Source organism: Dichomitus squalens, assembly GCF_000275845.1.
Source record: "Dichomitus squalens LYAD-421 SS1 unplaced genomic scaffold DICSQscaffold_1, whole genome shotgun sequence".
NCBI classification, from domain to species: domain Eukaryota; kingdom Fungi; phylum Basidiomycota; class Agaricomycetes; order Polyporales; family Polyporaceae; genus Dichomitus; species Dichomitus squalens.
The window spans coordinates 2,650,665-2,665,666 of NW_006766883.1; the positions used below are offsets into that span (position 1 = coordinate 2,650,665).

Here is a 15,002-nt window from a genome sequence, read left to right on the forward strand (position 1 = left end):
GTCGCGGGCGTGGTCTGGTTGAGGTTGAGCGAGCGCTGCGAGTTCGCGATCGGCTTGAGGCCGGCCTGCTTGTCGACGTTGTAGCAGACGACGCCGTTGACGAAGCCACCGTTGAGCGCGCAGAGGCGGGTGCCGTCTGCGTTGAACGCGAGCGACATCGGGAACTCGCCCTCAGACGAGACCGGGTTACCGATCTGCTTGATGGCCGTGGGTATCTTGGGGTTGATCGAGAACAGGGAGATGGTGTTCGATCCAGGCTGGAGCAGTATATCAGCACTCGGCGCACATGGGAGAAGAACCAGCTAGCATACATTCACCGTAGCGAGGACCTGGCCCTTGGCGGAAGCCTTGATGGCACCCTGGGCGAAGAGAGCATCGGGGCCAATGGGGTCCGTCTGACCGTGCGCCCCGCTTCCACCGGTGGACACTGCCCTGTCGAGGTTCTGCGGGGGCAAGGTTAGCCACAGTCTGATGTCTCGACGAAAGATACGCACCAGGGTACCGTCCGCGTTGATGCTTGCGGCGATGATCATGTTCTCCTTCCCCTCGTTCGTGATGACTGCCAGAATGTCAGATGGTTGAAGGAGATCAAGAAGGCAGCTCCTTACAGTAGGCCGCGCCAGCAGCGTTGGTCTTCGTCTTGGAGGTCATCATCTTTGTGTTCGAGGCCCTACGTTGCATAGGCACAGCGGACACCAGCGACGAAGCCGCGAGAACTGAGGTAAGGATAGCCGCGGAGAAACGCATTTCGAACGACGGGTTGTAGAGTCTAGAGGGAAGTCTTTGGGTAGTCGGATGGAAAGATCGTATGGGCGAGCACAGCTGCCTTGAGGAAATACGAAACCGAGACGAACGGAAAGAACGAGACAGGTAGGAAGAGGGAGGGAGGGGAAGTGAAGTTAGGCGGAGCCGGTCGAATCGTTTTATACCGACTCGGGGTCCCAAACCATTCAGGCCTAGGAACATCAGATCAGGGCGTGGGTCCGGAGGCATAGCCGGAAACCGACATCTCATCATCACCCGAACCTGAATGCAGCGGCATTGTTGCGCCCATAACTCCGGTACCGCTGCTTCGTTTGTCCCACGTGGCCCTTGGATACACGTTGCCGATGACCATGGCAAGGCGGCCAAGAGACGCGCTGACGACGAAGTCCGCTTGACGCCCGCAAAGTCGTCTCATCCGGAGCAATCCCGCTGGCGATGCGTGCTACATACGTCCAGGATCTCGGAGCGGCTGTCCGTCTAGCCTCGAGCTCGCTCGAAGCCGGGCTGAAAGCCTCACCAGGAGATTGGCCGGCTGATGCACTCTCGATGTTTCGGTCGATGCAGTGTCAACAATTGAACCGCGGAGATGATGTCGCCTGAGAAGTCTTGTTATATTGGCCCACAGTTTGGGATTGAGATATGCGCGCGGTGAGGGAATTGATATTTCTGCGCTGTCCTACTGGTTTCTTTGCTGGACACTGCGGGCCCCATCTTACAGCACACGAACTAGTGGCAGGCTCGGTCCTTACATACCCAGGCTGGCTGCATCACAATTTTCCTGGGACGTGACATGTCAGAGAGCGGACATTGGATAAACCGTCACGACGAGAAGACATCGCACCTCAGTTCAACATGACCAGCCTCACGAAGGCGAAGTTCGAGGTGGAGACCGCTGACCATGACGGCTACGAATACGCCGAGGGTTTCTACCTCGAGACCTTGTATTCTCGAAGCGCCGTCTTCCGCGGAAGCCTGTCTTGACGACCGAGAGGGACGAGCTTGGGAATCATTGCAAATGGTCGTCAACGCCGAGCAGAGCTGGAGATCAAAGCGATGCGGCCATCCCCCCAGGCGCCCGCGGTGGGTAACGACCACCTGCCATAAACGGTATTGATGCCGCCCCTTTGCACTCCGCCCCCGCGAATCGAGAGACGCCTCCGCTTCGTCGCTGCTCATGCCCATGCATCCGTTGCTATGTTCCTTAGACATGTGGCTCATCTGGTTGTGGATCTGAGTCCTCGTATGAACCATTTTCTTGTGCCGGCTCACACTTAGGCGCTGACTAACATTGCCCCCGGTTGGTTAACCCTCGGCTACGGCGTGCCTCAACCCCTTGCCGCCGTTGCTCGTCCACCGTTGTCGAGAGGTTGCATGACGGATTTGGAAGGCATTGTCTTCGTCGGATTCCCACTGCTACTGTTGCTGAACGAGTTGGTCAGCTCCTCTCCCCCACTCAATCACTTACAACTCGTGCATTCGACCACGACTCCGGAGTCCGGTCGCCTCAGCGTAACCAGGGCCTGAGTTCTTGTCGATCCATCCCTTAGCGTATTCCACCGTGACAATGAACCCCGTGGGCAATGTCGGCGGAAACATGAACCACAGCGTTTTTTCATCAGTGTCCGCCTGCACCACTCGCGGGCTCTCTGATCATGTCGTTGCACGGCCCACGATCCGATGGAACACTACTAGATTTGGTCCGATGTCGACATGTTTTTGTGATCAAAGACAGGCTTCGTCTCTTTCCCCAAGCGGGGCTTTTCACCCCGGACAGCCCCGTGCCTATGCTGCTAACTAATAGACGCAGCCCACAATGCTTCCCGGCACATGTCTAGTACCGCATTTGAGCTTGCCACCTGTAAGCGATTCCACACTCCTTACAAACCACTCGTCTCTCGCTCTCATGCCACCCTACTCCCATCTGTGATGCTGGACACCCTTGTCTATCCTTCACCGTTTTGAGCGTAAGTCACCCGACGACGATGCGAATCGCACCCATCCCTCGAAGCCTCGGCTGCCTTCTGGACAGCCTACGATACACACCGACTAGACGGCTGTCTCAGCACGATGGCCAGCATGCTCTTATCTGCCATAATACCTCGTCATAGTTGAAGGTGCGGTGACGTGCATCACGGCCGACGCCAACAACCCATTCACCCATCTACATACATCACGAAAATGCCCCCATCCTGTCTCCTCCCAAAAGGCGTGGAACTCTACGGTCGGTGTGACACCGCACCGTCAAAATCTCCCATTCATATCCACCTCAGGCAGCGGAAGCCGTCACCTTCGCCCTCGCCTTGAACGCTTCCTTCACCATCAACCACTCGATGATCGTGACCCCGCTCCCGCGAAGAAAGTCGCCCACTTCGTCCCAAGCATCCGGCATCGTACATATCAAGTCCAGGTCGGCCGTCGTGACGATCCCAAGCGCGTGCAGCTGGGGGGCAGCGTTTCCCAGCGGACGACGGAGGCCGTCCAAGAAGATACGAGCGGCAGAAAGCGAGCAAGACCCGGATTGGGACGCCGCTTCGGGTATTAGGGTATGGTCATTTTCCGTCTTGAATCGCATGTGGGGGACCCCGGGCGGATAGTCGTCAGGCCAAGTTCGGGCCGAGGAGGTTGACGAGCGGGTGGAGACACTCTGAGTCAAAGGCGGAGGAACCGAGAGAAGAGACGGCGAGACAGAAGCCCTGACGCTAGGGCTTGCGCTTACTGGGGACCAGATCGCCGGACGAAGTACGGAGACACGTTCCGGAGAGGGCGACGAGCTGTTCGGAGCAGCAGGCGAGAGAGGCTCAGGCGTGATAGCTAGGTTGTCGCCGCCAGAATCATTTGAATTGACGTAAACATTTGAACGGACCGAAGGGCTCTTCACAAGAGGAGCGGTCTCTGCTGGAGATGCGAAGCCATGTTCATAACAACAATTCTAGCAAGTCATACCACGCACCTGCATGTTCATGTTCTTGTGTCTCCTCTACGGAGTACTCCACGCCCTCCTCCTTTACGGCCTGCATGCCAGTACTCACTTCCTGGGCTTGCTGCCCGCGCGCTGCCGCCCTGGTTTTGACGGCCGAGGAGGCCTGGGGGGATCGATACTTCACATACCCCTCGCAACGCGTAACAATATGGTTCTATGCCAGCGCGCGGACGTCAGCTTAGACATCGTCCCACATAAATCGCGCGCATATACTCAACTCGTATGGGAGTCGCCATCGCCCAGCTCTTATCGCACTCAGGACAATGGAATAGGTGGGTCTTCGAATTCCGCTTCAGCAGGAAACTGGCCTCGGGGTGGCTCTTGAAGGAGATCTTGGTGTACTGCTGGTGAACCGTCCGTCTGTGGTAGGTTCCGGACTTGTGTAGCTCTCCGCAGCAATAGAGCGGTTCCTTCAGTTCTTTGGGCCTGCCAATCGCTCATCGTTAGCCATCCGTCAGCGGTGCACAAGGCTAGTCCGTGCCGCACATGTTGATTGTACGATAGCAGGAATGCTAGGAGGTTGATGTTAGGTGGATAGAAAGCCTGCACAACATAGGTTGTGTTGAGTTTGATATACGAAGTACATCGCTTCGAACGTGACGGCGATCCATCGCTACTCGGCTCATGCGTAATCGGACTACTACTTTGTAACGCGTCATGTCCGATGCTAAGAGATGCCGATGCGCTTTACGCTTCCTGAAACGCGTACATGTACTGCATGTGCCCTATATGCGTTTGGGTCGATCTGGCATTTGCGCTGATCTCGGGCTTGTGATCAATACGGTGTGACACCTAGGACACCGAACGGAGGGATGAAGGCGATGGTATTAGTAGAGCAGCTGCTGAAGAGACTTAGTGTACACAAGACGTCGTGATACAAATGACCGATCCACGAAACTCCCAGCAGGGGCGCATACTAACATATGCACAACAATGATTAGTTTGCAAACAAGCACGACGTAAGTGATGCACGCACCGATATTATAATGAAAACGACATGCGATAATACGTCATGCAGCATGGTTTCTAGCAGCGGACCGTCCGCCCGCGGACCTCTTCTTCCCGCCCCTCCCGGACTTCTTCTGGTTTTGACGCCTCTCGAGGCACTTGCTGCAGTACCACGTGCCCGCAGGCAAGACAGTGAGTCCAACGCACGCGATGTGGAACTGGACACATACATCCTCATCAGATCATGACACGGAAGAGACAAAAACGAGAACGCCGGCACTCACCCACTCCCTCTCGCAATCCTCGTCATCACACGCGATCATCTCGCCGTAGCTCACCGACTCACAGAAGCAATATGTCTTGTTATCCTCTGCGTCCCCGTCAGGCTCGCCGCCCGCGCTCATGGTTCCGTCGTTCCCATCCGCCGCCGGCACCTGCGGGAAGGTGTTGCGCACGACGGGCATCCCCGGGCCCTCGAGTTGGCCGTGCGGCCACTCTGAGACTATCCCATTACTCATCGCGCGTGTAGAAGGTGGATCCGGTATGATACCCGTCTGGTTCGACAGATACGGCTGAGGCAAGGATGGGTGGCTTGTGGACGGAGGCTGAGCGCTGTAGGCATCGCGGCGGGCCGCGGCCTCCTGCGCGCGTTTGTTGGAGGCAGAATTGCTGGCTGCGCGGTTGGAAGCAACAGTATTGGGTTGGGCAACGAAGTGCTGGGGAAGGTGCGATGCGAGGGAAGCGACAGATTCGGTGGGGGACGCGGCCCTGTCGGCGGCAGGGACCCTAGAGTACGGGTGTCAGATAGGCGCACAAAGAACGGTATCGTAGAGAATGCGCAAGGTGGCCGCGGTATCCCCCAAGGCAACGACAGAAACGCATTCGAAGCGTGAGCCTCGAAGGGTGCGGCATGGCGATGCCCCCGCCACAGGCGCGTCTCGCGCGACTCTGGACAGACGCCCGACAACGAGTACCCCGAAGGTGCCAGGACCATCAGGGACAGCGGCGACGAGATAGGGTCGCTCCAGACACAACGATGCGCGATGCATGATATATGATGTGCAAGTAGAAGACAACGACGGACTTTTTGTTCCTCGCTCCGTTCCTCTGCCTCGGGGCCGGACCACCCTCGAGACGCTCCTTCTTGCTCGGCGTCCTGGTGACATCGACGTCGTCGTCCCTCGGCGCCCGCCTCTTCTTCTTCTCCGGACTGGGGTCTGTGCCATTCAGCAGCAAGCCGCCGTAGGCTGTGTTCGCGCCAGCCTGCCGTCGGTTCCGACGCCCGCCCTCGCCGGTCATGCCGGGCGGGTAGTACTGCTTGGACGTTACGTGCGGGTACACCGTTTTCCTCCCGAGCTGCTCAGCGATCTTCAAGAACTCCCTGTCGGGCATGCGGTCCAGAAGAGCTCGCATGTGTGTGCGATGGGAACGGAGCCCGTCGGCGGCGTGGCATGCGACGCGAATCTTGTCCTCGCCGCCGAGCTTGAGGCGGGTGGCCTCCTCTGAGATCTCGGTGAGGAGGTAGAGGCGGTCGTCGTTCGTGCCGGTCTTGGTCTCGATCATGCCTATGAGCTCGTTGATCTTCGCGGTGAGGAGGGTCATGGAGGAGGAGAGCACGGCGTCGAGCTCGCGCAGGTCGCCGTAGGAGCGGGAGAGGTCGATGGGGAGGCTGTCGAGGGTGTGGGCGTACTCAGAGAGGCAGGCGAGGCTGAGAGCGGTGTCGACGGCGGAGCTGGGGCCCGCTGGGTAGTTCATGGTGTGTTGTTGTCGACGAGACATGGCGCCCGAGAGCAGGGGTACGTTGTGAGAGGCAGGCCGAGGGGAAGCTCTGGTCGCCGCTGGGGGCCCGGCCCTCCGCCACCCACGACAAACGCGAAAAGCAGGGGCGCTCATGCATCGGACCGCCGGCCCGGCAATCCTCACGCGAGGTGCGCTCAAGATTGACTCGGACGCGTCTGTCGACGACCATAACGATCTCCTCGATGCTCTCGCTGTCGTGCTGAGATGCAAGGCCATCGCATGCACGACTATTACTCTCTCCTCTCTGTCACGCCTTCTGCGACATCCGCGGAGATCAAGGCTGCGTACCATCGCCGCCTTCTCGCTTCGCATCCAGACAAACGCGCCTCTAGAACCCCGGAAGATGGCATAGACATCGGCCTGCTCAAGGAAGCATTCCGTACCCTCAGCACACCCGAGCTTCGGACTGAGTACGATAGGCTGCGAAGAGTCAACGGGAAGCAGCTTGGTCCTCGTCCCGCGCAAGTCGTCTCGCTCGAAGACTTTGACGAGGAGCCGGACTCGAGGTGGACGTACTCCTGTCGCTGTGGGGGCACCTATATCGTCACAGAGGAAACGTTGGAGGCGGGACAGCATCTTGTAGCGTGTGCGAGCTGCTCGGAGGTCGTGTGGGTGGGCTATGAATTGGCGGAGATGGAGGAGGAAGGTGGACAGTAGCCTCCGTGCGCTGCGGCGTGAGCCTAGAGAGGGTGGAGAAAAACTGCAGCATTGCGGCCTTCCCTCTAGATCACCGTCTTCTAGGCATGTGTTTTGCAAACAATTCAAGCGATCCTGTGGTGTCTAATGCACTGTTGTAGCGATCTCACCTGCCTGCTCAACCACACTAGCAACGGTGTCCTCGCGGCGAGTGACCACCGAGCCATTCGTCCGGCTCTGCTCAGAACCCCTCCGTCCCGCCCTCGATACAGCGCCGCTGTCAGTCGGAACCTGCTTCACACAGATCATGGCGATTCTTCGTTCCCGTCGCCTAGAGAGCTTGAAGCTGTAGCTAATGGGTACCTCCCATCTGCTCATTCAACCAGCCACATTTCGAGAATATGTGCCTACGGAATCCCTTCCCTTCGCACTCGTGCATCTCGCTCGCGCAATGAAACAAGCGCAATTGGCGTACGTGCTGAGGTTCGTGTACAGTGCACTCAGTCATGACGCGCAATAGTTGCATGTACTTCCAGAATTTCCTGCCTTACAGTTCTGTCCCGATTCAGGCCTATCGGAACGCCGAGCGGTGGTTCTGATCCGGCGCAGATGGCGATCGTTCCGGCCCTTTGTTGCCGGATAAGACAGAGGAGGAGCATGTCGCAATCCTCTACTTCACTTACCGCCGTGGATCTGCTCGACGGAGACATGTGGGAGACACCATGTACTTCTCATGACGTCGAGACCACGCCGACGTCGTTCATCGAGGAGCACAACTACTTACGCCAGCTCTCGCATTGAAATCTTCGTCATAGACTTGCTCCTGCGACCTCTCGAAGGCAGCTTGAGAATATTGACGGGTAAAAGCAATCAACGTGCGATGCCAGTTCTGGGATTGGAAGAATGGATTGAGGCGAAGACAAACGAATTTCCTTCCAAGTAGGTACAGGGACTTTTCATCCCACGTAGTGTCGACAGCTTTTAGTATTCACTAGTCGTCAAGTTGCAGAGCATAGAATGACGCAGGTACAGGTGTATCCGGCCCGGGTGGGCATGAGCTCTCGCCGACAGACACCTAAAGCACCACTGCTTCGATGACGCAGAGCACCGTATGTACCTCGATATGCCTTGGTGGCGCGTAGAGTTGCATGTCAATGTGTATATGTTACATGACGCGTCCAAGGACTTCAGTGGCAGGACATGCTGTACTTGGCCGAAGCAACTACACACAGTTCATTCGATGTACAGCTCCTACGATGCGATACGAGTACAACGGAGGTAATGGCCGGACAACAACAGCGTCCCGTGCTCGGAGTATTGGTCTTATCTCAGTCGAGCAATGAGAATGCATTACATGCAAAGCTATATGATAGCACAAGACAACGGTACTCGTAAGACTCTCCTACTCGGATGCTAATGTAGTTCGAATGCATGCCAAGCGGGAACTATCCTAGCCTCGACGTCGACGTCGACCCAACGCGCCCGCACCTTGTTCGGATTACCGTCGTGGTGATCGTCGCCGTCGTCGAATCCGAACGCACGCTCGAAACCAAATCCAAGCGCAGACACGCGGCACACGTTAGATCTGGACCGCCACTCGTCAGAACGCCAGCACCACTATACCGTGATCCGGGAGACAGAGTACTCACCCTTCCGCGCACACAACCGCACCAGGGACAACTTCGCCAGGGTACGCCCACAGCCCGCTCACCATTGCCAGATCCACGACCATCCCCCTCGTCAGCCTCACCCTTTCCTCCTCCGGCTCCAGCTCGAACCCCCCCTGCACGTACTCCCTTGTCGGCGCCAGCGCCCTAAGCTCCGCGTTCGTGCTGGTGTTCAGCGAGAAGATCGCCGTCGCAGCCGAGAAATTCCCGGTGAACTCGCGCACTGCGCTCGGAGAGTCCGACGCGAGCCAAGTGACGGGTGGCGCGGGGTACTTGTCCTCCTGGGCCGAGGAGAGGTCCGTCTCGTGCGCGTCCCCGATGTCTGCGGGGCTGACGCCAGCAGAGGTAGTGGCAAACGACGAGGCGTTGCCGTAGAACCTGTCCCACACCTGGCGGGTGGCGGTCACGTACTTCTCCAGGGGGATCGTCTGGCCGGGATAGAAAAAGAAGGCAGCGGGCCGGCGGTCCCCTCTACGGATGTGCACACCGACATAGGGTGCCGGGTTGTTGTGGGGTGGGTGCGAGGTGTCGTCAGAGCGGGGCGCGGGGTCTCGGCCGCGCATTGCTGCTGTCTGGTTGGCCGGCTCGTTGGTGGAGCCGAGGTTGGGGGATGTGGGTGGCGAGGAGAGCGTTGATAGGAGCTCAGTGCGTGCTGCCCGGATGAGCTCCGCTGTGTGCGCGTTCGGGCGGATGGCTTCCTCGAACGAGATGCGCGCGCGCTCGAAGATAGGCTTCAGGCGGTTCAAGTGGTGGCTATACCTATCCGTACAAGCCCGCAGTTAGCATCGCAGACAAGCATATGAGGATTGACAACATACGGATCCTCATATCCTTCAAAGAATTCGTGTCCAAAGTGATACATGGCAGTGCGCGAGCTGATCACCTGTTAAGAAAGCGGTTCAAGGTATGGCAGTTGCGTGACAATCTGCATATGCCTACCCAGTGTCTAAAGCCCAAATCAGTTACGCGCATTCGAAATGTACTGGTTCGCGCACCTTGCGGTCCGGGGACAAGCGACCAGTTCTACACCGGTGACAGCGCGTGAGTCTCGCAACGGCCTTCATACGACCTGACATTTACCTTCAGGAGGTGGAGCACGACAGAAGGGCTCTGGACCAGGGTCAAGGCCGCGAACAGGCTGGAAGTAATCCGTCCACCTGTATGCGCGTAGGTAGATTTCGTCATTAGGACATGCGGCAGACCCGCCGGCGCACTCACTTTCCGCGATTCCAGTGTGTGTCGTCTATGAGGAACGTCCTGTTTCGCTGCAATCACGATCGGCTTCCATGTCACTTTGGAATATGGAAAAGTGTGGGACGTACTTCCCGTGCCATCGCCGCAGCTTGCGCCATGAGAGCGAGGTCGGCGACAAGCCCGACGTGTCCGTCGAGCAGGTATGTGATGGTCTTAGAGCAGACCTTGGTGAACCCGCCTTCGGGCAGGTGATAGTTAGTGTTGTCGTCGTGGTGCTCAACGTCCATCTCCCCGTGCAGGGATTGCCAGTACTCGCCATGGGACATGAATCCTCCCATGAGTTTATTGCATTCGGCACGATATTGGTTGCCCGTGAGAGGGAATTGGGTATAGTTTTCGTAGAAGATTAGCTGGACATGTGGCTCCGAATGACTAGGAGTAGAAGCCGTAGGCACAGGTGCAGTCCCTGAAGCTGAGGAGAAAGGGGAGGGCTCCTTGAAGGTAGATGCAACTAAGTCTCGATCTATCGTCTCCATGAACTCTCCGGGTGGAGCTAGGAACGTCGAATCGAGCTTCCCAGGGCTTGTTAGAGCTACCACAATGAATGCGAGGAGCATGAAGGCCAGGAAGACCCCTCCGACCAAAGGCAGCTTGGAGAGCGCGAGCTGGATCCAATAGTGGACTGACCGTGTCTCCGTACCCTTCGCAGCAGCATCGCCATCCCCACGACTCCGGTAATCTGGCGAGAGCAGTGGCTGGGACTGCTGTTGCTGCTGTTCCTTCCAACCATTGCTCTCGTCATCTTGGTATGCTTGTAGCTCGAAGTCGGTGAAGCCTTCCTCCGCGCGTCCGGCACGGGAGTGTGGGGTGCGAGGCGTTAGAAGGCGGTAGTCAGAGTGCGATGGCCTGCCAGTCACGAAGATGTCGGGGGGAGTGCGGTTTGTAGGCATTCCGCATGAATGGGTGCGCAAGGCGTCCTACGCAGGAGGCGTAGCGGGCGATGGATGGACAGCGTTGCCAGACGTTGTCTGTCATTGAGCCGGAATAGACTTTGGCTGTGAACAGGCTCAGCTCCGAGCGCCACGCCAGATCTCGATCCGCTCACCTCGACCTGCGGATCATTCTATCAACACCTTGCAATCCTCTTCCACCTCCACAACCGTCGCCTGAGTCCCGTTAGCTTTGGATCATGCGCTGCACCGTGTGTGGCGCCCAATCAATCCGCTTGACCACGCGTCGGACCGTGTGTTTTGCGAATTCTCTCTCTCGACTCCGCTTACCGGTGTGTCTGAGCGAGCCTCAAGGCCTTAGCGAAGCTCAGAACTCCGTTTCACGCATAGGAATCTGACATCCCACAGTGTTGGGCCGACCATCACGGGCAGCTCCACGGTCCTCCGCCGCTCGAGGAAAGCTTCAAGGTTGAAGGACACTCGTTCCCACAGTCCCTCCATTGAGCATGATCCTACCAGTACTTTGCACTCGAGCTTGAGAACGACATCGCTATGTAACAACGACGGCAATTAAACCGGAGAAATCGTCACATGCCCAATGTCGCTAATTCTCCGCATCATGGGTCTGTGCTTCTCGGACATTTTATGATTAGAGTGGGGTATTTTCCCACATGCGTCGACGCATTGTGCTGCTTCTCGGAGGTACGGCCCCCTTCACTTTGCGTATGTGCGTAATTTCCTTTGACGCGTTACGCAGGCAATGGCACCCGGATATGCGGATGGGCCAATTCCTATTAGCAACGACTACGAAAGTTCAGGACCCGTTTCCCACCCGGTTACCCTGTGAGAAAGGGCGCCCAGATACATATACCCTCCGCTGGGTCGCGCTCACTCAGCAAAACCACCGGCGCAATGACATTTGAGGACCCACCAGCACTCATCCTGGCCAGCGTGGCGATCTTGGCCGCCATCTACGTCGTGCGATGGAAGACACACCCGGTGAGTACTGTCGCTCGCTCTGAGGTGAGGACCCAACGTTGATTGCTTCTGAACAGCTGAACTCTATTCCTACTGTTGGTGGCTCCTCTGCACCGGGTCTATCTATTTTGGCGGCAATCAACTTTAGGCGCAACGGGAAGGAGTTGATCGAGGAGGGTTACCGGAAGGTGCATTCCTCGTTGCCGAATACCACATGGCTTCCGGTGATTTACTTACGTTCATTGGCAGTACTATGGCTCGGCTTTCAAAGTGGCTTTGATAGACCAGTGGCTTGTTATAGTATCGGGGCCGAAGATGGTAGATGAGCTCAGGAGGCGCCCCGACAACGAGTTGTCCTTCGACGAAGGGGTTGAGGATGTACGCAGTCTGTGCATCTTAGCGATTATAGCTGATAGTCCCGCGTCCTGCAGGTTGTTCAGATGAAGTATTCCATCGGACACGAGACGTTCGAGGACCCCTACCACATCAACATGGTCAAAGAGAAGCTGACCCGAACTCTTCCTGTCATCCTCCCGGACGCAGTTGATGAGCTCAAGCTTACGGTGCCCGAGTGCATTCCCGCTAAGACCGATGGTGAGCAGTCTACCATATTATTTTCACTGCGTTCAATCTCAAAAGACTACAATCGCACAGAATGGACTGCTGTGACGGTCATGCCGGCGATGCAGCAGATTGTCGCCCGCGTCAGCAGTCGGGTCTTCGTTGGTCTTCCAATCTGTACGGTGAGTTTCGCATTCTTTGCCAGATTGTTGGACTCATGCGTGCGTTCATAGGCCGGAACCAGGACTACCTGAGTATGGCTATTCGTTTCGCCATAGATGTCATAAAGGACAGGAAGATCATAACTATCACCCCTTACGGTCTGAAGACGTAAGCTCTACCTGCACAGAACGCACAGACTTTGGCTAAAAGGTGATCTCGACAGAATTGTGAGCAAGCTGTTCAGCAAGACGAAGCGGGTCTTCAAGCAGGCGACGCCAGTCATGGAACCGGTCATTAACGAGCGACGGGAAAACATGAAGGCGTTCGGGGAGGATTGGTCTGATAAACCTGTGCGTCGCCTTGAGAATATCTCAGGATCGACGCTACTTTGATCATTGACCATTATGACAGAATGACCTGCTTCAGTGGATTATCGACGAGGCTGTCCTCAGGAATCAATCCAATGCCAGCATTGTCGAGAGGATCTTCTTGATCAATTTCGCGGCCATCCACACCTCCTCTACTGTACGCTATTCTTTCATCGCGTCGACCTGTCAGTAAATGGCACTCACGTCACGATGTACCCTACCAGACCATGACACACGTACTATACGACCTCGCAGCCAGGCCCGAATACATCCAGCCACTCAGAGAAGAAATCGAGGATGTCCTCGCCACTGACGGTTGGACCAAGGCGGGCATAGGCAAGATGTGGAAGCTCGACAGCTTGTTCAGGGAATCCTCGCGCCTCCACGGCATCAGTCTCAGTGAGTTTGACTCCAATACTGCCATGCTCCTGCCCTCTAATATGACGGTTGTCCTGCTCAGTATCGCTCATGCGGAAGGCGGTGAAGGATCTTACATTCAACGACGGCACGTTCATCCCTAAGGGCACAGTCCTCGTCGCCGCGGCCCACGCCACACATCATGATGAGGTGAACTACGCCGACGCCGACGATTTCGACGCCTTCCGCTTTGCGAGGATGCGCGAGGGCGAAGGCGAGGGTGTCAAGCATCAGTTCGCCAACACGTCTGTCGACTACATTTCTTTTGGTCACGGGAAGCATGCGTGGTATGTCTCCCAGATGTCTCCCGTGCTTGATGTACGAAAACGCGTGAGCTGACAATGTCTGCTGTGCAGCCCAGGACGATTCTTCGCCTCGAACGAGCTCAAGGCAATTATGGCGTACATCGTGCTGAACTATGACTTGAAACTAGGCGGGGACGGGCAGCGGCCGCCGGACACGTACTTCGCCCAGAACATGGCCCCTTCCCGGACCGGCCAGGTGTTGTTTAGGAAGCGCCAGGCTGCATCTTCTTGAGCTCTCTGTCTTGTACATATATCGTTACATTGTAGACCCGGTGCGCTCATGAGCCTCTTGTGCTCAAGAGTCATGTGTCTGGTGCATATGCATTCACTGCATACCTCTGCCTCTGCGCGACGTGGCTCGACTTGTCCGAGTCTTGTTGTAGGACCCTTGATCCTTACTCGTCATGATTATACTTACGGTTGTTTGGCTATGTGTGTCCGCCTCCCTATCTAAATAGTTGATGACTTTCCATTTACAGCGCCTTGCGTAAGTCCGTGAACGCGCGGGATTTTTTCTCTCCGGCGTCTAACCTACCCGACCTGCCTAAACAGGCCACATCATGATCACAGGCCCAGACACGACAGGACCCCCTGTTATTCACTCAGAGGAATGATCCGATTTTCCAAAATCTTGCCATAAATGTCCGAAGGATCAGGCCTTTCCGGGAGCCAAATCTGTCCGGATTCGACCAGGCCTTCCGGATTTGTGCTCAATTTTGGCCGGACTATAGATCAGGCCATCTGGCGGCATGATGTTGTCCGGATTGGGCAGATCAGGCGCCCAGAGGCTGAATTTTCGCTCAGGGAACGTCCATATTGTTTCTTTGAGAGATCTACGGCAATCTGGACAACATAGAATATGCTAGGGGTCATCTTGAAAATGGAGAGGCAAGACATTCTGTCACTCAGCAGGCTGCCCTACCTCTTGCCCTCCAGCGCTTCTTGCGCAATTTCTCAGTTCACCGCCGGAAATGCAGAAACGTCCTTTTGTTGAACCCGGGGGGCGAAGGCCTCTCCCACGGGTGGCAACGACAGCGGATAGCCTGCAACTCACCTAGAAGGGTTGTTGGTTGTAAGAGGCTTGTTAGAGCGATGAGAGGAGATGTTCGAGTGAACTAAAACTGTAGATTGGGGGTACAGAGGTCCCCTATATATACTACTGTACATCTGTGGCTACGTAGTACTATACAGTACATTCCCAGGATGCACAGTCGCACAGAGAAGCAGTGCGTACACAGCGAAGCTGTGTGTGTACCACATGAGTAGTACAG

General features: G+C 56.5%; 4 protein-coding genes across 4 annotated transcripts in view; 1 reads left to right on the forward strand and 3 right to left on the reverse strand.

The window, feature by feature from the left end:
- Nucleotides 1-887, reverse strand: part of DICSQDRAFT_158759 (uncharacterized protein) — a 2,595-nt gene extending 1,708 nt beyond the window's left edge. Inside the window, exons 1-4 of the mRNA XM_007360626.1 lie at nt 609-887; nt 495-559; nt 312-443; nt 78-257 (exon numbers count right to left, since the gene is read on the reverse strand). Coding sequence (XP_007360688.1) covers nt 78-257; nt 312-443; nt 495-559; nt 609-747 — 516 coding nt within the window. The 5' untranslated portion in view covers nt 748-887. The remainder of the gene's footprint in view (nt 1-77; nt 258-311; nt 444-494; nt 560-608) is intronic.
- Nucleotides 888-4,555: 3,668 nt separating this feature from the next.
- On the reverse strand, nt 4,556-7,559 carry DICSQDRAFT_131564 (uncharacterized protein). Its single transcript, XM_007360627.1, has 5 exons — nt 7,291-7,559; nt 5,778-7,234; nt 4,978-5,479; nt 4,722-4,911; nt 4,556-4,661 (listed from the first exon to the last, which is right to left on the reverse strand). Exons 2-4 carry the CDS (start codon nt 6,470-6,472, stop codon nt 4,756-4,758), a joined length of 1,353 nt encoding a protein of 450 aa, XP_007360689.1. The 5' UTR covers nt 6,473-7,234; nt 7,291-7,559; the 3' UTR covers nt 4,556-4,661; nt 4,722-4,755.
- An 892-nt stretch (nt 7,560-8,451) lies between these two features.
- On the reverse strand, nt 8,452-11,004 carry DICSQDRAFT_76880 (uncharacterized protein). Its single transcript, XM_007360628.1, has 8 exons — nt 10,119-11,004; nt 10,015-10,061; nt 9,877-9,953; nt 9,792-9,819; nt 9,736-9,742; nt 9,615-9,679; nt 8,779-9,555; nt 8,452-8,714 (listed from the first exon to the last, which is right to left on the reverse strand). Exons 1-8 carry the CDS (start codon nt 10,938-10,940, stop codon nt 8,543-8,545), a joined length of 1,995 nt encoding a protein of 664 aa, XP_007360690.1. The 5' UTR covers nt 10,941-11,004; the 3' UTR covers nt 8,452-8,542.
- Nucleotides 11,005-11,852: 848 nt separating this feature from the next.
- On the forward strand, nt 11,853-13,963 carry DICSQDRAFT_45925 (cytochrome P450; the record flags this gene model as incomplete). The annotated part of the gene is made up of 11 exons (XM_007359740.1): nt 11,853-11,939; nt 11,996-12,106; nt 12,168-12,296; nt 12,350-12,512; nt 12,573-12,656; nt 12,713-12,809; nt 12,865-12,991; nt 13,053-13,166; nt 13,234-13,408; nt 13,470-13,713; nt 13,783-13,963. 11 exons carry the CDS (start codon nt 11,853-11,855, stop codon nt 13,961-13,963), a joined length of 1,512 nt encoding a protein of 503 aa, XP_007359802.1.
- Between the last annotated feature and the right edge of the window lie 1,039 nt (nt 13,964-15,002).